Raw genomic sequence first — 27,626 nt, forward strand, 5'->3', positions numbered from 1 at the left:
AAAAAATAAATAAATAAATTTAAAAAACAAATAAATAAATAAATAAATAACATTTAAAAAAACCCTCAGAAATAAGATGTAGAAAAATATCTACTAACTCACAAAAAAGTTCATATTATATTATATTAAGTGAAAATTTGAGGTCACAAAGCTGTTTAGTATGATTCTATTATTGTTATAATTATTACTATTTTTATTTTTAGAGGCATGGTCTTACTCTGTCTCTCAGGCTGGGGCACAGTGGTGCAATCATAGCTCCCTGCAGCTCTGAACTCCTGCATTGAAGAGATCCTCCCACCTCAGCCTCCTGAGTAGCTGGGACTACAAGTGCTCCACGACACCTGCATGACTTTTTTTTTTTTTTTTTGTAGAAATGGGATCTCACTCTGTTGCCCAGGCTGGTCTCAAACTTGTGGTCTCAAGCATCACTGAGATTACAGATGCAAGCCACTGTGCCTGGCTCTCCATTTTTATTATTTAAAGGATAGACAAAAAAGCAAATAGAAGCTAAGCACAGTAGCTCACACCTGCAATCCCAGTACTTTCAGAGGCCAAGGCAGGAGGATTGTTTAAGCCCAGGAGTTCTAGACCAGCCTGGGAAACATGGTGAAACCCCATCTCTACTAAAAATACAAAAATTGAAGCAGGAGGATCACCTGAGCTTGTGGAGGTTGAGACTGCAGTGAGCCGAGATCACACTACTGCACTGCACTCCAGCCTGGGTGACAGAGTGAGACCTTGTCTCAAAAAAAAAAAAAAAAAAAAAAAAGGAGAGAAAAAGAAAAGGCCAGGTGCGGTGGCTCATGCCTGTAATCCCAGCACTTTGGGAGGCCGACGAGGGTGGATCACGACGTCAGGAGTTTAAGACCAGCCTGGCCAACATAGTGAAACCCCATCTCTACTAAAAATACACAAAATTAGCCAGGCGTGGTGGTGGGTGCCTGTAATCCCAGCTACTTGGGAGGCTGAGGCAGGAGAATCGCTTGAACCCAGGAAGTGGAGGTTGCAGTGAGCCAAGATAGCACCATTGCACTCCAGCCTGGGCCACAGAGCAAGACTCTGTCTCAAAAAGAAAAAAAAAAAGAAAAAGAAAAGAAAAATAAATAGCATCACTAAATTGATGGACATTAAAGCAAAATGTTGCCAGTGGTATCTCTTAGTGGTGAAGCTGTAAGGATTTTTGATAAACCTTGTTAATAAAAATTTAACAGACCCTGATAGCTGTTAACTGATTAACTCTGTTTTCTATTCTTCTTCTCTCTTTTTTTAAATAGAGACAGGGGTCTTGCTATGTTGGTCAGGCTTGTCTCCATCTCCTGGGCTCAAGTAATCCTCCAGCCTTGGCCTCCCAAAGTGCTGGATAACAGGCATGAGCCACCACACCTGACCCTAATGCTGTTTTCTAAATGTGCTATGATGAATATGAATTACTTTTGTGAAAAAAGTACAAAAACAATGAAAGGTTTTATTTATTTGTTTTTTTGAGATGAAGTCTTGCCCTGTCGCTCAGGCTGGAGTGCAGTGACATGATCTCAGCTCACTGCAGCCTCTGCCTCCAGGTTCAAGTGATTCTCCTGCCTCAGCCTCCCGAGTACAGGCATGTGCCACCACGCCCAGCTAATTTTTATATTTTTAGTAGAGACAGGTTTTCACCATGTTGGCCAGGCTGGTCTCGAACTCCTGACCTCAAGTGATCCACCCACCTCAGCCTCCCAAAGTGCTGGGATTAGAGGTGTGAGCCACCGTGCCTGGCCTGAATAACTGAAACTCGAATCAGAAATGAAGCAGTGTGTCAGCTATTAGGACATTAGACTGGGTACACTTGAAAATATCACAGTGCGGTTAAGATTTATTTCATTCTCCTTTGCAGGGGTTGGCAACTATAGTGAGTGAGCCCAGTCTCACCATGCCTGTTCATCTATGTCTTGTCTGTCCATTCTCCTTTCCTGCAACAAGGGCAGAGTTGAGTAGTTAAGACAGAAACCATATGGCCTGGTAAACTGAAAATATTTACTATCAGGTTCTTTGCTGAAAAAGTTTGCAGGCCAAGCACGGTGACTCACGCCTATAATCCCAATGCTTTGGGAGGCCGATGTGGGAGGATTGCTTGAGCGAGCAGTTGGAGACTAGCCTAGGCAACATAGCAAGACCCTGTCCCTACAAAAAATTTAAAAATTAGCTGACCATGGTGGTGCATGTCTGTAGTTCCAACTACTTGGGAGGCTAAGGCGGGAGAATAGCTTGAGCCCGACAGTTCAGGGCTGCAGTGAGCATGATCGCACTACTGCACTCTGAGACCCTGTCTCTTAAAAAAAGAAAAGTTTTGCAGACCCCTGCTCTTTTTTTTTTTTTTTTTTTGAGACAGAGTCTCACTCTGTTGCCCAGGCTGGAGTGCAGTGGTACAATCTTGGCTCATTGTAAGCTCTGCCTCCAAGGTTCAAGTGATTCTCCTGCCTCAGCCTCCCAAGTAGCTGGGATTACAGGCACCCACCACCACACCCAGCTAATTTTTGTTGTTTTAGTAGAAACGAGGTTTCACCATGTTGGCCAGGCTGGTCTCAAACTCCTGACCTCAAGTGATCCACCCACCTCTGTCTCCCAAAGTGCTGGGATTACAGGCGTGAGCCACCGCGCCGGGCCCCCCTGCTCTTACAGATTATTTAAATCCTATACTGCCTTGGGATATTTTAATATTTCACTATGCCTTAATGTTTCTAGCCAACCAAGAGAACTCTCAGCTGGCAGTTCCCAACAAATGTCAGAACTCCAGAGCTAGAAGCCACCAAATGGCAAGTTGTTTTTCCCTGGTACTCTACTCCTGCCTCTGAGAGAAGCAGGTGCATCCCAGCCTCAAATCCAATGCTGTTCTTAAGAGGGTTGGGAGGGCTGGGAGAAGGAAGCCTGCAGAGTGGAGAAGCCCTAGAAGATGGGGACATTAGGAGACAGGGTTCATTTTATCTGGGTGTCAGGGATTATATTTCCAGCGAAATTCTTTTTCCACTTAATGGAATCATACTGAGGTAATAGATATTGAAGCTGTTTGGTGCTTAAATCTGAAATGATGCACCAGTGGAAATGACACAGAAACTGGCTATGGGGTGGGACAAGAACTGAAGAAGTGGCTCCAATATACTTACACCCATGAGTGAGATTTGACCACAGTGCTTCCAGAGGTGGCTAGAACAAGAGCTCACTTAGAGACGTAAGGATTGAGCTAGGCACAGTGGCTCACACCTGTAATCTTAGCACTTTGGGAATCTGAGGCAGGAGGATCACTTGAAGCCAGGAACTCAGGACAAGCCTGGGCAACATAACAAGACCCTCATCTCTACAAAAAGTTTTTTAAACTACCCGTGCGGAAGTGGCTCATTCTGTAATGCCAGCTACTTGGAAGGCTGAGGTGGGAGGATCCCTTGAGCCCAGGAGTTTGAGGCTGCAGTGAGCTACCATGGTGAAGGGGTGGGCTGCCCCTCCACACCTGTGGGCGTTTCTCGTCAGGTGGAATGAGAGACTTGAGAAAAGAAAGAGACACAGAGACAAAGTATAGAGAAAAAAAAGTGGGCCCAGGGGACCGGTGCTCAGCATACAGAGGACCCGCGCCGGTCCCAGTCTCTGAGTTCCCTTAGTATTTATTGATCATTATCGGGCGTTTCTCGCAGAGGGGGATGTGGCAGGACAATAGGGTAATAGTGGAGAGAAGGTCAGCAGGAAAACATGTGAACAAATGTCTCTGCATCATAAACAAGGTAAAGAAAAAAGTGCTGCGCTTTTGATGTGCATATACATAAACATCTCAACGCCTTAAAGAGCAGTATTGCTTCCAGTATGTCTCACCTCCAACCCTAAGGCGGTTTTCTCCTGTCTCAGTAGATGGAATATACAATCGGGTTTTACACCAACACATTCCATTGCCCCAGGGACGAGCAGGAGATAGATGCCTTCCTCTTATCTCAACTGCAAAGAGGCCTTCCTCTTTTACTAATCCTCCTCAGCACAGACCCTTTATGGGTGTTGGGCTGGGGGGCGGTCAGGTCTTTCCCTTCCCACGAGGCCATATTTCAGACTATCACATGGGGAGAAACCTTGGACAATACCTAGCTTTCCTAGGCAGAGGTCCCTGCGGCCTTCTGCGGTGTTTTGTGTCCCTGGGTACAATAGAGTAGGGAGTGGTGATGACTTTTAACAAGAATGCTGCCTTCAAGCATTTGTTTAACAAAGCACATCCTGCATAGCCCTTAATCCATTAAACCTTGAGTCGACAGAGCACATGTTTCTGGGAGCTCAGGGTTGGGGGTAGGGTTACAAATTAACAGCATCTCAAGGCAAAAGAATTTTTCTTGGTATAGAACAAAATGGAGTCTCTTATGTCTACTTCTTTCTACATAGACACAATAACAGTCTGATCTCTCTTTCTTTTCCCCACATGATGGTGCCACTGTACTCCAGCCTGGAGGACAGCGGGAGATCCTGTCTCCAAAAATAAATAAATAAATAAATAAATGAGAAAGAAACATAATGATGAAAAAGTAACATGCAATATTATGCAAGACAACTATGGATTCTCAAACTAACTTCAAGGAACACTATTTTCTTTCTTTCTTTTTTTTTTTGAGACGGAGTCTCGCTCTGTCACCCAGGCTGGAGTGCAGTGGCACGATCTCGGCTCACTGCAAGCTCCACCTCCCAGATTCACGCCATTCTCCTGCCTCAGCCTACAGAGTAGCTGGGACTACAGGCGCCCGCCACCACGCCCGGCTAGTTTTTTGTATTTTTGGTAGAGACGGGTGTTTCACCATGTTAGCCAGGATGGTCTTGATCTCCTGACCTCATGATCTGCCCACCTTGGCCTCCCAAAGTGCTGGTATTACAAGCATGAGCCACGGCGCCCTGCTTCTTCTTTTTTTTGATATGAAGTCTCACTCTGTCACCCAGGCCGGAGTGCAGTGGCGCCGTCTCAGCTCATTGCAACCTCTGCCTCCGGAGTTCAAGCGATTCTCCTGCCTCAGCCTCCTGAGTAGCTGGGACTACAGGCTCATGCCACCACGCCTGGCTAATTTTTTGTATTTTTTTGTAGTAGAGACGGGTTCACCATGTTGGCCAGGCTGGTCTCGAACTAGTGACCTTGCAATCCACCTCCTTCGGCCTCACAAAGTGTTGAGATTACAGGCAGGAGCCACCTCAATATAATTATATTAATAATTTATTAAATAAAATAAATAAATAAAAATAGAAAACAGAATTCATCAAAAGCTTACCTGTAGGCTGGGCATGGTGGCTTATGCCTGTATTCCCAGCACTTTGGAAGGTTAGGACAAAAGGATCACTTAAGGCCAGAAGTTCGAGACCAGCCTCAGCATCATAGTGGGACCCTGTCTCTACACAAAATTTTAAAACTTTAAAAATTGTCTGGGCATGGTGGTGCATGCCTGTAGACCTAGGTCCTCGGGAGGCTAAAATAGGAGGATCACTTGAGCCCAGGAGTTTGAGGCTGCAGTGAGCTATGATCACACCACTGCACTCCAGCCTGGGCAACAGAGCGAGACCCTGTCTCAAAGAAAAAAAGACGAGCCTGGGCAACGTAGTGAGACTCCAACTCTATGAAAAATTTTAAAAATCAGCAGAACATGGTGGTGCACTCCGGTAATCCCAGCTACTTGGGAGGCTGATGTGGGGGAATCACTTGAGCTTGGGAGGTCGTGCCTGCAGTGAGCCATGTTCACACCACTGCACTCCAGCCTGGGTGACAGAGTGAGACCTTGTCTCAAAAAACAAAACAAAAAAAAAAGGAAAACAAAGACCAGGCGCGGTGGCTCACGCCAGTAATCCCAGCACTTTGGGAGTCTGAGGCGAGTGGATCACGAGGTAAGGAATTCAAGACTAGCCTGGCCAAGATGGTGAAACCCCATCTCTACCAAAAAATACAAAAAATTAGCTGGGTACGGTGGCAGGTGCCTGTAATCCCAGCTACTTGGGAGGCTGAGGCAGGAGAATCACTTGAACTCGGAGGGCGGAGGTTGCAGTGAGCTGAGATTGTGCCACTGCACTCCAGCCTGGGCGACAGAGTGAGACTCTGTCTCAAAAAAAAAAAAAAAAAAGGAAAGAAAAAGAAAGGAAAAAGAAAAGGCTGGGTGCGGTGGCTCATGCCTGTAATCCCAGCACTTTGGGAGGCCAAGGCGGATGGATCACAAGGTCAGGATAAGGAAGGAGGCTGGGCGCGGTGGCTCACGCCTGTAATCCCAGCACTTTGGGAGGCTGAGGCGGGCGGATCACGAGGTCAGGAGATCAAGACCATCCTGGCTAATATGGTGAAACCCCGTCTCTACTAAAAATACAAAAAAAATTAGCCGGGCATGATGGAAGGCGCCTGTGGTCCCAGCTATTCAGGAGGCTCAGGCAGGAGAATGGCGTGAACCCGGGAGGCGGAGTTTGAAGTGAGCCGAAATCGCGTCACTGCACTCCAGCCTGGGCAACAGAGCGAGACTCCGTCTCAAAAAAAAAAAAAAAAGATAAGGAAGGAGCCCACTACTACTCCTGCTGCCCTTCTCCCACCACATTGCCTAGTTCACAAAACGGGAGGAAAGAGAGAAAGCAAAAAGTTGGAAAGAAACAGAAGATAAGTAGCCAGACAACCTTGGCACCACCATCCGGCCCTAGGAATTAAAAAAAATAATAACTACCTGTGTTATCTGTAAATTCCACACATTGTATGAAAAAGCATTGCAAGACCTAGCTCCTCGGGAGGCTAAAATGGGAGGATCACTTGAGCCCAGGAGTTTGAGGCTGCAGTGAGCTATGATCACACCACTGCACTCCAGCCTGGGCAACAGAGTGAGACTCTGTTTTTAAAAAAAACAACAAAAGGAAAAGAAGCCTACATGTAAAGAGCTTGAGTTGAGAGCACTTCAGGACCTGTGTCATCGTGCACAGTGAAGATATCTGTGGTGACTAACGTGCATCCCAAACCAAAGAGCCCTCCCTGAATGCTTTGCTCTGGTTAATACTCCCAGGACGCTCACCACTTAAGACCCTTCCCACCAGCCCAGCTTTATAGTATCCTGGGATTCCCTACCTCTATGATATTAATAACAGCAATTTATTCCTCTATATGCTAATAGCACTAATGAAATAGATGAGAAAAAAAATCTATGGTCATTGGTAACTATTTGAGCTTGATCATAGCACAAACTTCTTTCACATATCAATTTATTGAGTTTCTACTATGCGCCAGGCATTGTACTAGACCGCAGAGATATTACAGAGATGAATAGAACAGCAAAATGGATGCTTCCATCTGTCTTTTTTTTTTTTTTTTTTTTTTTAGAGACAGAGTCTTGCTTTGTCACCCAGGAAGTGCAGTGGTGCGATCTCCACTCACTGCAACCTCTGCCTCTCAGGTCCAAGCAATTATCCAGCCTCAGCCTCCTGAATAGTTAGGATTACAGGCACCCACCACCATGCTCAGGTAATTTTTGTATTTTTAGTAGAGACGAGGTTTCGCCATGTTGGCCAGGCTGGTCTCGAACTCCTGACCTCAGGTGATCCGCCCGCTTCGGCCTCCCAAAGTGCTGGGGTTACAGGCATGAGCCACATGGCACCCATCCATCCATCCAGTCTTTTGACATCCAGAAAGCTGGAGACCAACACTGGGACCTCTGCTACAGCCACAGCAAAAAAGAAAAGTCTTAACATATTCGTGTCCAAGCTTGCCTGCAAAAAGAGCAAAAAGTATATGGTCTTCAATCCGGTGTTCACATTTGCCCTCCAAATCTCCAGGGCATTGATCCGCTTGGTGAAGGCTGGGTCACCTGCAGAACCCAGAACACAAGGTACTCTGGGAAAAAGTAACTTTTAGATTTCAAGCTTCCAGCATTCAAGTGAGGCACACTTTAGGGAGGCCAGAAAAGAGATAAGAGGGCTGGGAGAGGTGGCTCACACCTGTAATCCCAGTACTTTGGGAGGCCGAGGCAGGTGGATCACTTGAGATCAGGAGTTGGAGACCAGCCTGGCCAACATGGTAAAACCCCGTCTCCATTAAAATACAAAAAAAAATTTAGCCGGGCGTGGTGGTGTGCACATGTAATTCCAGCTATTCGAGAGGCTGAGGCAGGAGAATCCCTTGAACCAGGGAGGCGGAGTTTGCAGTGAGCTGAGATTACACCACTATACTCCAGCATGGACAACAAAGTGACACTTTGTCTCAAACAAAAAAAAGAGATGAGAAAGCCAATCTGAACTATTGGCCACATTTACAAAGTAGACAATTGGAAGAAAAGTCCAAGCTAAGGAATAACAGTGGGTAATGAATGGGGGTGTATCAGCGACTGAGGGGGAGTTGAGAGCAGTAGGCCCTTAGCCAAGCTTTTATGCCAGGGGAGGCTGCTGGCAAAAAAACTTTTTTCTTTTCTTTTTTTTTCTTGAGACGGGGTCTCACTCTGTCACACAGTCTGGAGTACAATGGCATGATCTCAGCTCACTGCAACCGCCACCTTCCTGGTCCAAGTGACTGTCCTGCCTCAGCCCCTTGAGTAGCTGGAACTACAGGCAGTCACCACCACACCTGGCTAATTTTTGATTTTTGTATTTTTAGTAGAGACCAGGTTTCACCATGTTGGCCAGGTTGGTCTCTAACTTCTGATCTCAGGTGATCTGCCCGCTTCTGCCTCCCAAAGTGCTGGGATTACAGGTGTGAGGTACCGCGTTTAGCCCCTTCTCATGGATTCTGCAGTGTTGGATTCTAGAATTAGTCACTGGCTTGCTTCCTTTCCCATTCTGCATATTCTCTCAAAGTGACTTCATCTGCTTTCTTGGTTTCAATTACCACCTGTATATAGTAAAGATTCCTAAATTTAAATTGCCAACCCAGAGTTTTCTCTTGAACTTCAAATTTTTATCCTACGTGAAACCGACAGTGCCTACTGATGTCCCCAGGGGCACCTCAAACTTACCATGTCCAAATCTAACATCATCTTCCCACCAAATATTTTCATCTGTCTTTATTTCCCTCAATTTTTAAATTTTTGTTTTTGACAAAGTCTCACTCTGTCACCCAGCCTGGAGTGCAGTGGTGTGATCTCGGCTCACTGCAACCTCTGCTTCCTGGGTTCAACTGATTCTCATGCCCCAGCCTCCTGAGTAGCTAGGATTACAGGTGCCTGCCACCACGCCTGGCTAATTTTTGTATTTTAGTAGAGATAGGGTTTCACCATGTTGGCCAGGCTGGTCTCAAACTCCTGACCTCAGGTGATCCACCTGCCTCAGCCTCCCAAAGTGCTGGGATTACAGGTGTGAGCCACCACGCTTGGTTAGTTCCTTCAATTCTTTCAATTATTTGTCCCTTATCCAAGGGGAATGAAGGGAGAAATATCAGTTGAGAGGGTGGAGTTCGAAGTTTGGCCTTCATTTGCTCTTTCATCCTTAAAAAGTTTTTTTTGGCCAGGCACAGTGGCTCACGCCTGTAATCCCAGCACTTTGGGAGGCCTAGGTAGGTGGATCACCTGAGGTCACCTGAGTACAGGTGACCTGTACTCCCAGCTACCTGGGGGCTGAGGTGGGAGGATTCCTTGAGCCCAGCAGGCAGAGGTTGCAGTGAGCTGAGTTCACACCACTGCACTCTAGCCTGGGTGACAGTGAGACCCTGCCTCAAAAAAAAAAAAAAAAAAATTGATGAGAGGGGAGAATGGGATCTGCAAAAAAGATAGAAATGAGATGGAGATCAGAGGAGAGCCAGAAGAGGGTTGTAAAATTCAAAGGAGTGAAGTGAAGTAGGGCTAGGTGAGGTGGCTCATGCCCGTAATCCCAGAACTTTGGGAGGCCGAGGAGGGCGGATCACCAGAGGTCAAGAGTTCAAGACCAGCCTGAACAACATGGTGAAACCCCATCTCTTCCAAAACTACAAAAATGTAGCCAGGCATAGTGGCACACATTGGTGGTCCAGCTACTTGGGAGGCTGAGGATGGAGGATCACTTGAACTCAGGGGGTGGAGTTGCAGTTAGCCAAGATCACACCACCACACTCCAGCCTGGGCAATAGAGTGAGACCCCATCTCAAAAAATAAAAACAAACAACAACAAAAAAACAAAGGAGTGAGAAAGGAGGTAGGACTGGACTCTGGAGGTGGAACTCAGACACCACAACAAATTGAAGACTAGCTAAAACAGGTCTGGGGTGGAAGCAGCTTTCCATAAGATACACACACAAGTGTGCATGGTCAGTTTACCATTGCCATGGCAACACTGCCCCTTTCCACAGCAGCGACCCAATGACCTGACCCTCAAGTTACCATCCTCATCCTAGAAATTGCTATGTAAACTGCCCCTCAATTTGCATATAATTAAAAGTTGGTATAAATATAAGTGCAGAACTGCCTCTGAGCTGCTACGCTGGGCACACTGCTTATGGGGTAGCCCTGCTCTGCAAGGTGCAGTATCTCTGCTGCTGCTGTACATTGCTGCTTCAAGAAAAGTTGCTGTGTAGGCCAGGCGCGGTGGCTCATGCCTGTAATCCCAGCACTCTGGGAGGCCGATACGGGCAGATCACCTGAGGTCAGGAGATCAAGACCATCCTGGCTAACACGGTGAAACCCCGTCTCTACTAAAAAAAATACAAAAAATTAGCCGGGCGTGGAGGCGGGCGCCTGTAGTCCCAGCTACTCGGGAGGCTGAGGCAGGAGAATGGCGTGAACCCAGGAGGTGAAGGTTGCAGTGAGCCGAGATTGCGCCACTGCCCTCCAGCCTGGGCGACAGAGACTCTGTCTCAAAATAAATAAATAAATAAAATAAAAATAAAATAAAATTCCCTGACTGCTTAAACTACTTTTGGTTGCAGTTTCTTGGTACAGCTGAAACATCCCAATTGGCATAAGGATTGAAAGAGGAAATTTTGTTACAGGTATTTTTGAGAAAGACTAGAGTATAATGGAAGACAAGAGAGGGCCTCAAGGGGCATCCTTTAGGGCAGTGTTACTCAAAGTGTGGTTCATGGACCAGCAGCATCATAATTATCCCAGGATTTGTTAGGAATGCAAATTACCAAGTGCTTCACCCAAGACTGATCAACTCAGATTCTCTCAGGGTGGGACTGGGGCTCTTTATTTTTTTATTTTAACTTTTTATGGATACATAATATTTTACATATGTATGGGATATCTGTGATATTTTGTTACGTGCATAGGATGTGTAATGATTAAGTCAGAGCATTAGTGGTATCCATCACTTTGGGAATTTACTCATGTGTTGGAAACAATTCAAGTCCTCTCTTCTAGATTTTTGTTATTGTTGTTGTTGAAACAGGGTCTCTGTCACCTAGGCACTGGAATGCAGTGGTGCAATCACAGCTCACTGCAGCTTCGACCTCCCTGGCTCACACGATCCTCCTTGCTTTACCCTCCTAGTAGCTGGGACTACAGATGTGAGCCACCACACTCAGCTATATATATATTTTATTTTTTGTAGAGGCAGTGTCTAACTACGTTGTCCAGGCTGGTCTTGACCTCCTGGGCTCAAGGTATCCTCCCGCCTTGGCTTCCCAAAGTGTCTTCCAGCTATTTTGAAATATACAATCCATTGTTGTTAATTATAGTCACTACTCTGCTTTTGAACCATAGAACATAAACCTTTTTATCTAACTGTATGTCCTTCATTAACCTAAATCTCTTCATTTCTCACCCAACCGTTCCCAGCCTCTGGTTTCTTTCTACTCTCTAAATTTATGAGATCGATTTGTTTTAGCTGCCACAGATAAGAACATGCAATATTTATGTCTTTCTGTGCCTGGCTTATTTCACTTAACATAATGACGTCCATCCACGTTGCTGCAGATGACGTGATTTCATTCCTTTTCATCTGTGTTTAAACAAGGTCTCCCTCCAGGGATTTTGATGCAACTGAAGTTGGAGAAAACACAGACCTAGGACACTCCTGCAGCTGGGAGAGTGCGATGGTCTAACAGAGGAAGTGCTATGCCACCAGCTCATCTTTGCCATCCTGGAGCTGTCTAATCTACGACTCAGTTTTCTTTTCTGTCACTACACTGTGAGAATGAGATGAGGAACTGGGTGTGAAAACGGTTTGAAAAGGAGAAGCATGGTTGCACATGCCTGCGATCCCAGCACTTTGGGAGGCTGACGAGGGAGGACAGCTTGAGGCAAGGAGTTTGAGACCAGCCTGGGCAACATGACAAGACCCCATTTCTTAAAAAAAAAAAAAAAAAAAAAAAATTTTTTTTTCTTTTTTGAGACGGAGTTTCGCTCTTGTTGCCCAGGCTGGAGTATAGTGGCCGTGATCTCGCCTCACTGCAATCTCTATCTCCTGGGTTCAAGCGATTCTCCTGCCTCAGCCTCCCTAGTAGCTGGGATTGCAGGTGTGCCACAATGCCTGGCTAATTTTGTATTTTTAGTAGAGATGAGGTTTCACCATGTTGGCCAGGCTGGTCTCAACCTCCTGACCTCAGGTGATCCACCCGCATAGCTTACCAAAGAGCCAGGATTACAGGCGTGAGCCACTGCGCCCGGCCAAAATTTAAAAAAATCAGCTGAGTGTGGTGGTGCGCGTCTGTGGTCCCAGCTACTCGGGAGGCTGGGGCGGGAGGATCGCTTGAGCCCAGGGGTTGCAATGAGCTATGATTGCGCCACTGCACTTCAGCCTGGGTAACAGAGTGAGACTTTGTCTTTTAAAGAAAGGAGAAAATGGCTTGAACGGGCTAAGAACCTTGACCCCCAGGAGACTCCCTGCGCTGATCGAGCCTCTAGGGCTGGACTCCGCCTCTCAGGGAGCCGGGAGCATCTTGGGGAAGGGCCTGTCTCCATCTGTGTGTCCCGGTGGAAAAACGGTCACGGTGGGGAGTCACTGTCATTATTCATTGAACTCAAGTGCTCCTATTTTGGGTTTTCTCGTTCGGATTTCTGCGTGAGCGAGTGAGGAAGAACTGGACACCCAGGCGGTGCCCTGCGGCTCGGGGCGGGGCCAGCCGCGGTCGCGTGTCCGCAGCCACCTCAGCCCTCCTCCCGCCACATCCTCCAGGAAAGGCTGCTCAGGCCTTCCATTGAGGAGACAAGGACCCGCTGCTCTGGGGCCAGACACACGAGTAAGTCGTGAGCCCCTGTGTGAAGGGATAAGGCGTCGACCCTGACGCGCGTGAGAACCCTCTTCACGGCAGACTCCGAGGCCCAGTTATGAGAGCGTAGCGGCGCACCACCGCCGGGTCTCTCGGAGAGGGCGCGCCCGCTGGCCAGAGGACCAATCAGTGCACGGCAGGCTCGCAGGCCGCGCCCCCCAACCCAGGGGCCACTCAGGCGCCGGCCGCAGGCGTTGCCTGCTCTTCGACTGGGCGAGCTTCCTGCCAATCAGGGCGGAACCAGCGCGGCGTCGGCCAGTAGCGGGAGGCGGTCGGGTCAGGCCCCAGCTGGGCGCGAGCGGGTCGGCGTTGAGGGAGCCACCGCCCTCCCGCCTGCGCACTGCCTCTCGCCCCCCTCCGGCCAGCCCGCAGCCGGCCGCGTCATGCCAGGCGCTGCTCGGCGGTAGGGAGTGCCCGGGGCCGCCGCCTCCGCCCGCCCGAAGCCGCGCCCACTGCCCAGAGCCAGAGGGATGGTGGTAGTCACGGGGCGGGAGCCAGACAGCCGTCGCCAGGACGGTGCCATGTCCAGCTCCGACGCCGAAGACGACTTTCTGGAGCCGGCCACGCCGACGGCCACGCAGGCGGGGCACGCGCTGCCCCTGCTGCCACAGGAGGTACCCGGTCGGGCGGCGGGCCGCGGGGCGTGGGGAGGGGCGCGGGGGAGAAGCGGGCGCGGGGCATAGCGGTCCTTGGCGGGTGGGCGGTGCTGGGGTTGGGGGCGGGGCCCGCGGACCTGCGCCCCTCCCCCGCCCACCTGCACCTCCCCCGCCCACCTGCACCCCTACCCACCCACCTTCAACCCCTGTCAATTACACCCACTAGGTGTGCTTCCCCACCCCCTACACCCTCCGTCCAGTAGTCACTGGGGTGATTTACTCCCATCTCCATGTCCCACCTTTACCGAAGACAGGAGGGAGGGTGGGCCGTGGGAGGGGGACCCTGGAGCCCCGAGAGCTGATGGTGTGTCTGACCAGGCACCGTAGCTGGAGCCTGTAATCCCAACACATTGGGAGGGAGGATCGCTTGAGAGCAGGAGTTGGAGGCCAGCCTGGGCAACATAGCGAGGCCCCGTCCCTACTACGACTGGAAAAACAAAGGCATTTTGGGTTGGATGAATAAAAAAAAGAAAAGAAAAAGTTGTCTTCTAGAGAATCCAACAGGATGCTGTAGTGGTTGCCCACACCTAGTCTCCAGCTACCTAAGGAACAAGGCAAGGAGCTGTCTGCACATAAGGGGCAGGCCAGTTCATAGATGTAGGCACGGTCACCTGGCATCCCATGGCTTTCACTCACAGGCTGCTGTGCTCTGATGCACAGGGGCTTCCACGAGTCTTACTTAATGTGTGTGATACTATCATGTCAACACCTGAAATGACACTCAAGAGATGGGAAAAGATACCAGGCATGGTGGCTCACATCTGTAATCTCAGCAGTTTGGGATGCTGAGGTGAGAGGATTGCTTGATCCCAGCAGTTAGAGACTAGTCAGGGCAACAGTGAGACCCTGCCTCTACAAAAATGAAAATTAGCCAGGCTTGGTGGTGTGTGCCTGTAGTCCCAGGTGCTCAGGAAGGTGAGTTGGGAGGATTGCTTGAGCCCTGGAGGTTGAGGCTGCAGTGAGCTGTAATTGTGCCACTGTACTCCAGCCTGGGTGTGATAGAGTAAGACCGTACCTACAAACAAACAAAAACAAAAAAAGCAAGAGTAGGGAAACGATGCCAGGTGTGGTGGCTTACACTTGTAATCCCAGCACTTTGGGAGGCCAAGGCAGGAGGATGGTTTGAGGCCAGGAGTCTGGGACCAGCTTGGGCAACACAGACTCCATCTCTACAAATAAAAAATAAAGAGGAGGGAAGGTGAAGCATTACTGGACACCGAAGATGGCTTCTAGGAGGCAGGGACTAAGGTAGTGCCAGATCCAGGAGCATGTGGCATGCGGAGTCCCAGGACAATGGAGGCCCTCAACAATTGAGGCCCTCAACAGGCTGGGCTAGGTGATGCTCTTGGGAAGCAGATAGTGTTGTGCTGGGATTGCAAGCCCCATACACACAATGCCATGGGAAAATGAGCAAAAATCTAGAAGTAATCTCTGCAATTGGAAAAAAGTCATTAGTCACAGTGGTGCTATTTTTTTGTGCACTGTCATTGGGAAAATGATGTGGTTTGAGGGAAGGAGCACAAGACCACAGATTGCAGACCAGGGCCCCACCACCAGTTCCCCCCACTGATGACATTGCCCCATGTGAGCTCCAAAACTGTTTCCGATGGCTTTTGTCCTCTCTGCTTCAATCCTCTCATCTCTAATATGGAGCAAGCACTTGGATTGGTATGAAGTATCTTTAGAAAAGGTTTAAAGAGCTCCAGAAATGTTAAGTATTATTACTCCAAAATGATATCTGAGCCCTTGATATACACATAAAATGGTTTTAGAGGACCTACAGAATAAGCGCAAGGCATTTTCATGTCCTGTGGGTGCAGAAGAGTAACAGTGCATACACACACAGAAGTGTAACTACCTGTCTATTTCGTTCATTCATTCAGTGAATTTTGGGTCTTTATTTGAGCCAGGCGCTGCACAAGGCCCTGGGTCAGCTTTATTTAATGTATTTGTACCCTATTTTATTTCACAAAGGATTTGAAAGCTGGGAAGGGTACAGTGTAGATAAGCAGACTTTCACTGGAGCAGGAGAGATGTAATATTGAAAAGGATGCATGGCTATAATCCCAGCACTTTGGGAGGCCAAGGCAGGAAGATCACTTGAGGTTAGGACTTTGAGACCAGCTTGGCCAACATGGTGAAACCCCATCTCTACTAAAAATACAAAAATTAGTTGGGTGTGGCCATGCCCACCTGTAGTCCCAGCTAATTTGGAGGCTGGGGCAGCAGAATCTCTTGAACCCGGGAGGCAGAGGTTGCAGTGAACCGAGATCGTGCCATTGCACTCCAGCCTGGGTGTTGCAGTGAGATTCCGTCTCAAAAAAAAAAAAAAAAAAAAAGATGCATAGGGATACAATTTGAATTGATCTGGAGGAAGTTTGTGGGAAGATTAAAGAGAACTTAAACTGACCTCATTTTTTCAAATGCAGTTTGGTAGAAACCACAAGCAGTGCAAAACAGGAAAAAAAAAAAAAGCCTTGCATTTTAAGGGAAACCTCGAGCTTCTTAGGGCACATTTATACCATCATTTTCATGTTCCTCACTCAACCCTTACCTCCAGAACCTTAGCTGGACCGGGAACCAGGCTCACTCTACAGATTAGGAGAGGAGTAGATGCCTGGAAGTATTCAACACACAACTACTGAGCTCTGCTGTGGGCAGCCCATGATTGGTGACCAAGATGCTTTCCCTGTCTTTGGGAAGCTTGGGGTCTAGTGGAGTGAATTGACAGAGGGAAATAATTGGCGATGTATTGTGCTAGGTGCTATTATAGAGGAGAATATGACACACGGTGAAGGCACAGTCGAAGAATGTGTCATTAACTCTGTCCTAGGGGCAGGTGAGGGACAGTAGACAGAAATGCTCACAGATGAGGGGAACTTGAATAGAAATTTCTAGAATGAGTAGATGCCACTAAACTGTATGGTGTGTTGGTGTGAATTAGAAAAAGGGCACATAGCAGGCCGGGCGTGGTGGCTCACGCCGGTAATCCCAGCACTTGGGGAGGCCAGGGCGGGCGGATCATGATGTCAGGAGATCGAGACAATCCTGGCTAACACGGTGAAACCCCATCTCTACTAAAAATACAAAAAATTAGCCAGGCGTGGTGGCAGGCACCTGTAGTCCGAGCTACTCGGGAGGCTGAGGCAGGAGAATGGTGTGAACCCGAGAGGCGGAGGTTGCAGTGAGCCGAGATCGCGCCACTGAACTCCAGCCTGGGCGACACAGGCTGGGACTCCGTCTCAAAAAAAAAAAAAGAAAAGAAAAAGGGCACATAGCAGATGACTCTCATCCAGGTGCTTTTATGCAGTGAACAACCTATAACACTGTATGGGTCCATTTAACTTGCCGTATAGACAGAAGAAGGAGACTGGTAAGAGCATTTTGGGCAAAGAAGACAATGTGAGCAAGAGCACTAAGATAGTAAATTCAGGAAGTGAAAGGACACTGAATGCTTGAGCTCTAGAGCAGCGATAATGGAGTTGAGGTGGAGAGACCTGATTTAAAAGCTATCAGGGGGCCAGGCACAGTGGCTCATGCCTGTAATCCCAGCACTTTGGGAGGCCGAGGCAGGTGGATCATGAGGTCAGGAGATCGAGACCATCCTGGCTAACACGGTGAAACCGCATCTCTACTAAAAAAATATATATATATATACAAAAAATTAGCCGGTTGTGGTGGAGGGCGCCTGTAGTCGCAGCTACTCGGGGAGGCTGAGGCAGGAGAATGGCGTGAACCCGGGAGGCGGAGCTTGCAGTGAGCCGACATCGCGCCACTGCACTCCAGCCTGGGAGATGAGTGAAACTCCATCTCAAAAAAAAAGAGCTATGAGGGTTAGAATGGGTAGGACTTGGCAGATGATGAGGGTGGGGCAGAGGGAGGAGAGAGAAGAAAGTGTTCAGATGGACCCTTGGGCTTGAGTGACTGAATGAATGGTGTGGCACCAATCAGACCCCAGGGATTGAAGATAGAGCAGCCCCAGCTCTCATTCCCCGTTGCCTGCCTGAGAGCCCTGGTGATTTCTTTCCAGTTTCCTGAGGTTGTTCCCCTTAACATCGGAGGGGCTCACTTCACTACACGCCTGTCCACACTGCGGTGCTACGAAGACACCATGTTGGCAGCCATGTTCAGCGGGCGGCACTACATCCCCACGGACTCCGAGGGCCGGTACTTCATCGACAGAGATGGCACACACTTTGGGTATGTCTCTCCCTCTACAATCAACTTTGTAGTCCTAGCAACTGATTAGCGTAGGCTTGAGTATGGGACCTTGATATCTTCCATAGTACCTAGAAGAGGAGATAGCATATTGATGAAATTTAATAAATGGGTTTATTGAAAGAGATCAATTTTTTTTTTTGCCAAAGGAGACAAAGACAGCCAGAGAAATTCGAAATAACACACACTGGCTGGATGAAATTGCTTCAATCATAGACAATTAAACAATTTTTATTTTCAGCTCTGCGCGGTGCTCATGCCTGTAATCCCAGCACTTTGGGAGGCTGAGGCAGGTAGATCACTTGAGGCCAGGAGTTCCAGACCAGCTCATTACAGCATGGTGAAACCCCATCTCTACTAAAAATACAAAAATTAGCTGGGTGTGGTGGCTCATACCTGCAATCCCAGCTACTCAGGAAGCTGAGGTCGAAGAATCGCTTGAACCCAGGAGGCAGAGGTTGCAGTGACCCGAGATCACGCCTCTGCGCTCCAGCCTGGGCGACACGAGATTCCATCTCAAAAAACAAAACAAAATTTCATTTTTATTTATTTATTATTTATTTATTTATCTCATTATACACCCACACACACAGATGTACACATACATGCACACACATATATATATGTATATATGGGTGTGTGTATATATATATTGTGTATATATGTATATATATGTATATATATGAGCTCTGATGCACTGAGGCTTCCACTGGTCTTGATGTGTGTGATTCTATCTATCTATCTATATATAAAAATAGAGATAGGATCTTGCTGTGTTGCCCAGACTGGTCTCAAGCTCCTGGCCTTAGGCAGTCCTCCCACCTTGGCCTCCTAAAATGCTGGTATTACAGTATTTATTTAATTTTTAGGTGTTGTTTTTTTTTTTCGGGGGCTGTTTTTTTGGAGATAGGGTCTTGCTGTGTTGCCCAGGGTGGAATGTAGTGGTTGTTCACCAGTGCCATCATAGCTCACTGCATCCTTAAACTCCTGGCTCAAGCAGTCTTCTCCCCTCAGCCTCCTGAATAGCTGAGACTACAGGTGTGCGCCACCGCACCTGGCTGTCCTATGCAATATGAGACCAGGAAGTTGTCATCTGTGTGGAGAGGAATAAGTGTAATCCCACATAGGGGGGTAGTCTAAAACAACATGGAGAGTACCTTTAGACCTGGATTTCGGGGCTCAGCCTTGCCATGGGAAGGAGGCATGGTGTGTAGCAGTGGTTACCAGACTTCTTTCAGTAGTTTAAAGGAATAAAAAGAGATGAAAGACTGATACAGTGTTGTTCTCCTTTAATTTTGCCAAGGAAAGTCTTTAAAAAAAAAAAAACCCTCTGTTGTTCTTGTCACTTAACACTAAAATGTGGAAAAACACAATGTCAACAACAGCAAAATAGCAGCCAGGCGTGGTGGTACTTGCCTGTAGTCACAGCTACTTGTGAGGCCGAGGTGGGAGGATTGGTTGAGCTCAGGAGTTGGAGGCTGCAGTGAGCCATGATCCTACCACTGTGCTCCAGCCGGGCAACAGAGTGAGACTGTCTTTTTTTTTTTTTTTTTGAGTCAGCGTCTTGCTCTGTTGCCCAAGCTGAGTGCAGTGATGCAAGCACAGCTCACTACAGCCTTGACCTCCCAGGTGCAAGCAATTCTGCTGCCTCAGTTTCCCAAGTAGCTGGGACTAGAGGTGCACACCACCATGCCTGGCTAATTTTTGATGTTTTTTAGAGATGAGGTTTCACTATGTTGGCCAGGATGTTCTCGAACACCTGGACTCAAGTGATCCTCCTGCCTCAGACTGCCAAAGTGCTGGGATTACAGGCCCAGCCTGTAGTTTGTGTCTGGCCCGGCCGAGACTCTGTGTCTTAAAAAAGAAAACAAAACCTTTCCCAAGAAAGGACTTCTGACAGTCTTACACGTAAACAATTTAAAGACTTTATGTCTCAGGGGTTCCATGTTTGTGAAATGAGAATTATAGCTGCTGCACAGGCTTGTCAAAGAGGATTATATAAAGAGCCTTGGTGTGACCCCTAGCCATGTCCTTTTCAGAGTACGTGGCTGGAACTCTTAGCTCCTTCAGTCTGACATTGGAGATGACTAGAGACCTTGAACCAAGTGCCCAGGAGGCAGAAACTCTCCAACCACTACATCTCTGTGCTGGCCTCCAAGAAGGATTGCCCACATTGTGGGAAAGATCATTTTTATTCTCAGAAAGGAGCCGCTGGTCAGATAACTTGCTTGGAAGCATCTGGGTTTCCCCAGTGGGCTATCAGCTGCCTCCAATGCTGAGAAAACAAAGTGTCACATCGCTCTGCAGAACTATAAAAAGATGTTTGTTTGCAGGCTGTTTGGGGAAGGAAAGTGCCGGCCCCAGCTAGCAGCTCCCACAGCACCCTTAGCTGGGCCTTGCCCCAGGGTTTTGTTTTTCAGAGCTCACCAAGGTTTGCTGAAGATCTAGAAGGGATTTTGGGGAGGGGTTCTGGGTTTGACTTGAGGTGGATGTGCCCATGCCCAGGTGGCCACAGCTAGAGAGTGACAGCGCCAGGCAAGGGCATGGCAGAAAGCAGGAGATGGCGACATTCTTACTTTGGCTGATGAGCTCCTGTGACCTATGATTCATCAGCAGCAGATGAAGTTGTTGAATGACTCAGATAAAATAGGCGGTTCAGGGCATTTCATAGGGTACATTTCTTACTATACAGCTTATGTATCTCTAGCGTCCACCATGAAGGCTGCTTGGGCCTCAATCTGGGGTCGTTCCCCATTGTCATCAGCTTGCTGCACTCTGGTCTAAATGCTTCTGCTGAAGCTGGACCATGGTAGATGTGGGTGTAGAATCAGCCATGGCTGGATCTGAGCCTCTGGCAGCGGTGGCTACTTGAGCAAGCATGTTCCTGAACCTGTCTGGGCCCCACTTGAGCCTCATTTATGACATAGAGATAAGATAGCACACACCCCCAATGTCATTGAGAGGATTACATGGGATAACCCATGAATAGTGGCTGGCACGGAGTAATACTTAGCAAGTGTTAGCTGGTGTTGTATTAGGTCATAGACTAAGCTGTTATTGAGGTAGCAGCATTATCTTGGGGTTTACTCACTCTCTTCTACACATACCCGTGATGTATCTGATTACTCTGAGCACTAAATAATCTAAAAAGCTTGTGGCTTGCACCTATGGTCCCAGTTATTCGGGAGGCTGAGGCAAGAGGGCTGCTTGAGCCCAGGAGTTAGAGGCTGCAGTGAGCTATGATTGCACCACTGCCCTCCAGCCTGGGTGACAGAACAAGACCCTATCTCTTAAAACAGAAGAAAAAAAAATCTGAAAAGTGAATTAGAAGGACTGAATTTTTATTTTAAGAAAATGCAATATGTGATTTTATTCAGCCCTGGAACCAGTTTGTTCAGACATTAGAGTTAGGCATTTTACCTGCTCTGCATAGCTACAGAATAATACTAGTGGCAAGGATGGGGAACACCTAGAACTCTTCTGCATTGCTGTTGGGAATGTAAAACGCTGCAACCACTTTGTTAACCACGTGCTTACCCTATGACTGAATGACTCTACTGCTAATACTTACTCAAAAGAAATTTGTGCCTGTGTCCACTAAAGGTTTCTTTTGTTTGTTTGTTTTTGTGATGGAGTCTCACACTGTCACCCAGACTGGAGTGCAGTGGTGTGATCTTAGCTCACTGAAACCTCCACTTCCCAGGTTGAAGCAGTTCCCCTGCCTCAGCCTCCAGAGTAGCTGGGATTACAGACGCCCACCACCATACCCGGCTAATTTTTGTATTTTTAGTAGAGATGGAGTTTCACCGTTTTGGCCAGGCTGGTCTTAAACTCCTGAGCTCAGATGATCCACCCACCTCGGCCTCCCAAAGTGCTGGGATCACACCTGTGAGCCACCGCGCCTGGCCTAAAGGTCTTATATAGGAATGTTCATCCCAGCTTTACTCATAATAGCCAAGAACTGGAAACAACCCAAATGTCCATCAACAAGACAACAGGGTAAATAAATTATACCATATTCATGCAAGGGTATACTTACATAATGAATAATAATTAATAAAAACAAAAAAACAAACTACTGGTTTGTTTTTATTATTTATTTGGTGGATACATTTCAAAAACATTATGTTAAAGGAAAGAAGCCAGGTATGAAAGAGAACATACTATATAATTCTGTTTATATATAAATTTCAAGAAAAGGCAAAACTCATCTTTACTGATCGAAGGAGAAGTTAGAGTGGTTGCTTCCGTAGGGATTAACTGGGAAGTGGCATGAGGAACCTTAAGGAATGGAAATGTTTCATCTTGATCTAGGTGGTGGTTGGATGGGTATATTCATACTTAAAAAAACAACTGAACTGTACAGTTAATATTTGTACATTTATTGAATATTTCACTTCAATTCTAAAACTATATATATATAAAGGGCTAGGTGTCATATCTTTCCATTATACTTACATACACCTAATAATACCTAATATTATACCTAATAATAGTAATTATAGTTGCTTACTGATAACAACAACTAATAACACTTATTGAGGCCCTACTCTGTGCCAGGGATTTTCTAATCACTTAATTCCCTAACACATTATGAGGTTTTATTGTTTTCTCCAATTTTACAGACAGGGAAACTGAGACATGGAGTGGTTAAGTTCATTTACCCAGTGTAACACAGCTGGCAGTCTGGTTTTAGATTTTGTCCAATGCACACTGTGTGGCACTGCCCAGGAGCATAAGCTCCTTGTCACCGACCCTCTTTCCTTCCTGCTTAGAGATGTGCTGAATTTCCTGCGCTCAGGGGACCTCCCACCCAGGGAGCGTGTTCGGGCTGTGTACAAAGAGGCCCAGTACTATGCCATCGGGCCCCTCCTGGAGCAGCTGGAGAACATGCAGCCACTGAAGGGCGAGAAGGTGCGCCAAGCATTTCTGGGACTCATGCCCTATTACAAAGGTGAGGGTCAGCTGCCCAGGATGGTGGGTATGTGGGAGGAGGTCTGCAAGGCATCTGTGAGTGTTTAGGTCTCCATCAGAACACCGGGGGCAGCATTCATCCAGATTACTCAAGATGCGATGGAGTGTCATCTCCTCCCAGTCACGCTGGGGAGATTCAGGTTAAGGTGGGCCTACCTGGCCTATGACAGTTAGCAAATTGTATTTCAGAAGGACAGCCCTCGTCCCATTGGCTTCCCTTTGCTGTGGAGAACCGTGACCCTTGTTTAAGTTTGTGCCCTTCATTGGCCCCCTGAGTCCCTTCCCCAGGAAATCTGTCTTTCCCCTCCTGCATCCTGCCATCTTCAGGACTGTTTCTCTGTGCATCTCTGCCACCCTGTCCTGCCTCTTCACCCTAGTGATAGGTGTTGTGTTCATCCTTATAGACCACTTGGAGCGGATTGTGGAGATCGCCCGGCTGCGTGCGGTCCAGCGGAAGGCCCGCTTTGCCAAGCTCAAGGTCTGTGTCTTCAAGGAGGAGATGCCCATCACCCCCTATGAGTGTCCGCTCCTCAACTCCCTGCGCTTTGAGCGGAGTGAGAGTGACGGGCAGCTTTTTGAGCACCACTGTGAAGTGGATGTGTCTTTTGGGCCCTGGGAGGCTGTGGCTGATGTTTATGACCTGCTGCACTGCCTGGTCACGGACCTCTCGGCCCAGGGTCTCACCGTGGACCACCAGTGCATCGGGGTGTGTGACAAGCACCTCGTGAACCACTACTACTGCAAGCGCCCCATCTATGAGTTCAAGATCACATGGTGGTGAGTAGCCCCGGTAGGCGACAGTCCCATCAGGGAGGATGTCCACCCTGCTCGGTGGCTCTGGGAGTAAGATCCCTGAAGGGGCTGCTGACTGCCCCAGAATCTGCCGAGGTGAGAACAGCATCCTGAGGCACAGCTCCCAGGGGACAGGTGTAGTTCCAATCTCCCTGACTGCACCTCAGGGTTGGGCTCAGGGCTTGCGGCCTGCAGGCACTCCAGCCAGCGCTCACCTGGCCTTTCCTCAAGGCATGGTAGTCTTTCCTTGAGGCTGATAGCTAGGGCTTGACCAGGAAGTCCCGGGAAGTTTTGTCACCTTCTTGACCTTGCAAGAGAGTTTCTGCCCATTTTAGAGCCACGTTACCAAATCGATGTAGGCCTAATCACTTCCTCAACCCTGTTCAAGCGTCCCTCCCTTGTGCTCAGTATATTGGTGTGAACACGGAACATGATGGGGGATTTACCTGACCAGCCACCCCATAGCCCCTGGCTGAAGAAGAAAGAGCATCTTCTCTCCCACTGCACCCCTTCTCCTCCAAGAATAGTTGCCCACATTCCCAAAATGTGGAAAGACTTTTCTTTTCCTTCCGGAACATGTTCTTCACCACCTTTTGGAGATTTAACCATAGCTGCCAAAGCTATGCACCCAGTTGGCCTTAGAAAACCACAATGTTTACAGCCCTGTCTTAGGGCCGCGGCTTCTCCTATCTTCCACCACCTTCCTTGCTTGCAGGGTTATCTTCTCACAGGGCTGGAATGCAAATTTCAGAGGCATCTTTTGAAGATTCCCCAAGTCAAGCAGGCAAGATGCCTAGATCTTCTGTTATCTTTGACATGTAACATCCTTTTTAGAGGCTCAGAACACCTCCTTGGCTGCTGTCTCATGTGTTAGAATCCAGTTTGTGGTGAACCTCTTTGGAAGGGGACCCCCTCTCTTTAAACCCTGTTGCTCTGTCCTGGTAACATTCTCCTTCTAGGAGAGCATCTCTTCTGAGAAGGTAAAGGAAGGGCTGGGTGAGACACACAGCTATCCTAGGAGCCGTAGGAAGACAAAACTTCCCTTTTGTTTTACTCCTTACTCCTCTGTTTTTGTTTTACTCACTTCTTTATATTTTGTTTTACTCCTCCTGTATATTTTGGTTTACTTACTCCTCTATTTCAGAAATTGAAAAAGATCCCCAAGGATCTGTTACTACTGCATTTCCTTCTTGCTCTGTCTACAGCCTGGGCCAACTAGTCAGGGTCTGGACATGCATCTCCTAAAGGAAGAACTGTGTAGCACCATTGATCACAATGTAACATTTCCATGCTGCATTAAGGGTGTCTCTCTCTAATCATGATTGTACCTGTCTCTTCCTGGGTAAAGGGAGATTTTTTTTTTTTAATGTGTAAAGAATTGATGCGAGCCAGGAACATGTCTGTAGTCCCAGCTACTTGGGCACACGCCTGTAGTCCAGGCCACTCGAGCACACACCTGTAGTACCAGCTACTCTGGAGGCTGAGGCAGGAGGATCACTTGAGCCCAGGAGATTAAGACTGTAGTATACTATGATCGTGCCTATGGCTAGCCACTGTGCTCCAGCCTGGGCAACACCATCGTAAAAATAAATAAATAAATAAATAAATTGGGGAGGACAGCCTCACTGGTATCAGACTTACAGGACCAGATAGACAAGATGGGTATAAGGGGAGCTGAAGTCTGTGTTCATATGAGGAAGAGAAGACCAAGCCCTGGGACTTTGGCTGAATTCCTCCGTGGGGCTGGACGGCAGTGATCTCCTGTTCCCTATGTGTAAACAAAGATTCCAGGGCATGGTTTTGCACTCCTGTTGTACTCTTTTAGAGGTGGAAAAGAGGTGGATACTGAGATCTAAGAGGAAAGGATAGTCATTCATGTTCTGAGATATGCGCTCTCTCTATTGTTCTCATACACAAAGGGATAGTCTCTTTTCTGGAGCTGATGTCCCTGCTTGGAGGTTAGCCCCAAAACATGGCTCTTGTATTGTTCTAAGAGAAAAGTCTTTCATTTTGGTTCTTCTGATTGGTGTTACCTACTGCCTAATATGTGTTCATTTTTTGACAGAGAGGCAGACTATTGAAAAAGTCTGTGTGAACAGAGAGCAGTTCATTAAGCCCATTGCTTTCAGTAATGTGGCCTTGACCCCTTCTGCTTCCCCCTTCTCCCATGGAGCATGGCAGGGCTTGGTTATTTAGAGTCCATACATGCAAGCCATTGAGAGACTTGTTTGCTCAAATGCAAGTTTGCTCAAAAACAGGTCCTGAAGGCTTGCTTAGGATTACAGGGATGCTGGGTAAGAACACCGTTCCTGTGTCTCTCGCTGGAGAAATCCCTGTTTCTCTGACTCCCTTTGTGATCCTCACAGAAATGTATTCTGTGCCATTGTAGGACACAAGGCTCTGGGCCAGTAGAACAGGCAGAGAGGTGACCCTGGGCAGCAAGCTGAGAGCTCTTTCTAAATGGAGTGAAGGAATTCAGTGGCCTAGTTTCGCCATTCTCTAATGAGAAACCAAGGCCAGGCTAAAAAGTGCAATTAGATGTGGTGGATTGTGGTAACGGCCTCCAGATAAAGGGGTTATCCCTGTGGAAGTGACTTTTCCCCATTTGATCCCTTTTCAACTCTAAATGGCCAGGCCCAGAGCAGAAGAAGGGTTGGGTCTGGAAGGAAGGCTCCAAAGGATGAAAGCTTCTCCCTGATCATAAGGAAGTGCATCTTTATAGAATTGTTGTGCGTAATGTCAGTAAATCCCTCTCACTTGACAAGGGACTGGATTCATCTTGCCTTGAGACGGGCCAGTAGTTATCAGTGAGTCAAAGCAAAGTGAAAGTTTCAGGAGATGGGACCAATGGTGCAATGCTCGCCATAACAAAATTCCTTAAAAATAAAAAAGCTAATGTTATAGCAACAAAAAAAGACTGAAGCAAAACCACACTGAAATACATCCCACTCCAGGAGAGGAATTCTTAGCATAACACTCTAAATAAATGGAAGGAATCATCACCTTCCTTATTTTACCTCTGCCTTGTTCACCAGGCTGCCCAGTGCTTACCATGCAGGAAGCAGTCAGCTGTACTCTGGAAGTTTCTGTTCTTCTTTCCTGGGGCTTAGGATATTCTGGGAGCTGTCTGAGCCTTGTGCCTAAGGCTTATCAGATGATATAATCTTCCTGTTCTGGGCTGCTTGCTGGAGGAATAGGAAGTGACATTTATAAGACACAGGCGGTGTGAGCATCCATGTGTGGTCTTGGTCTAAACCAGCTCTTGAACAGGTTAAAGCAAACAGCAATAACAAAACAAAAACTACCGATGCTGAGCGTTTTGATCCTAGTAATATTTCAAATATTGTCCTTCTGCATATGTTCTATCCATATTTGATTCCAATATACATTATTAAGCTTTCTTGGGTACTATTTTGCTGGGGCTCTTGCGTGAAGGTGGTGCCTGTCTCATGATCCTTAAAAGAGAGAGGCTTTTTTCATCCAAAGCTGGAGTGTTGGGAACTGGGGTGGGAGAGGCACTTTTTGGAATTCTGAAAGAATCATTTCTGTGTATATACATATTGAGTGGGGAAGGATGGGGGTTGGCAGGGGTTGAGGGAGGTGGGAACAAACAGTGAGTATGGGAACAGGCAGTCACCTCGAGTGTGGGAGGTCACCTGGGTCCGTCGTCTTCCTTCTGTATGGTGTTGGGTTTATGTACACACTATAACACTTCCTGTGTGAGTTCATGTACCTGTCTGTGAGTGCTTTGGTGTATTGAGCCTCAGTACACTCCAAGGGCATTAAAGTCAAGAACTAGAACCTGGGTGCCGTGCCTTTCTTTTTCAGAGATGTGCTCTCATCTCTTCTCTGACCCCCACTTTGCCAGCAAATAT

At 47.6% G+C, this 27,626-nt stretch overlaps 1 protein-coding gene across 2 annotated transcripts; it reads left to right on the forward strand.

Moving 5' to 3' along the window:
- Positions 1–12,767: 12,767 nt before the first annotated feature.
- Positions 12,768–27,552, forward strand: KCTD7 (potassium channel tetramerization domain containing 7). 2 transcript variants are annotated; one of them, XM_055346993.1, is made up of 4 exons: positions 12,768–13,725; positions 17,798–17,967; positions 22,761–22,899; positions 23,364–27,552. In XM_055346993.1, the coding sequence occupies exons 1-4, from the start codon at positions 13,582–13,584 to the stop codon at positions 23,685–23,687; spliced, it is 777 nt and encodes a 258-aa protein (XP_055202968.1). In that variant the 5' UTR covers positions 12,768–13,581; the 3' UTR covers positions 23,688–27,552. The 2 variants fall into 2 exon arrangements, with proteins under 2 accessions (XP_055202968.1, XP_055202967.1); XM_055346992.1 differs by having other exon boundaries at positions 13,344–13,725; positions 22,761–22,939.
- Positions 27,553–27,626: the final 74 nt, after the last annotated feature.

Source organism: Gorilla gorilla, chromosome 6, assembly GCF_029281585.2.
Source record: "Gorilla gorilla gorilla isolate KB3781 chromosome 6, NHGRI_mGorGor1-v2.1_pri, whole genome shotgun sequence".
NCBI lineage: Eukaryota > Metazoa > Chordata > Mammalia > Primates > Hominidae > Gorilla > Gorilla gorilla.

Bases quoted from the DNA above. Each gene is read 5' to 3' on its own strand.
- KCTD7 (XM_055346992.1), top strand. From the start codon at position 13,582: ATGGTGGTAGTCACGGGGCGGGAGCCAGACAGCCGTCGCCAGGACGGT. The intron at 13,726-17,797 runs GTACCCGGTCGG...ATTTCTTTCCAG, and splicing joins TGCCCCTGCTGCCACAGGAG to TTTCCTGAGGTTGTTCCCCT. The intron at 22,940-23,363 runs GTGAGGGTCAGC...TCATCCTTATAG, and splicing joins ACTCATGCCCTATTACAAAG to ACCACTTGGAGCGGATTGTG.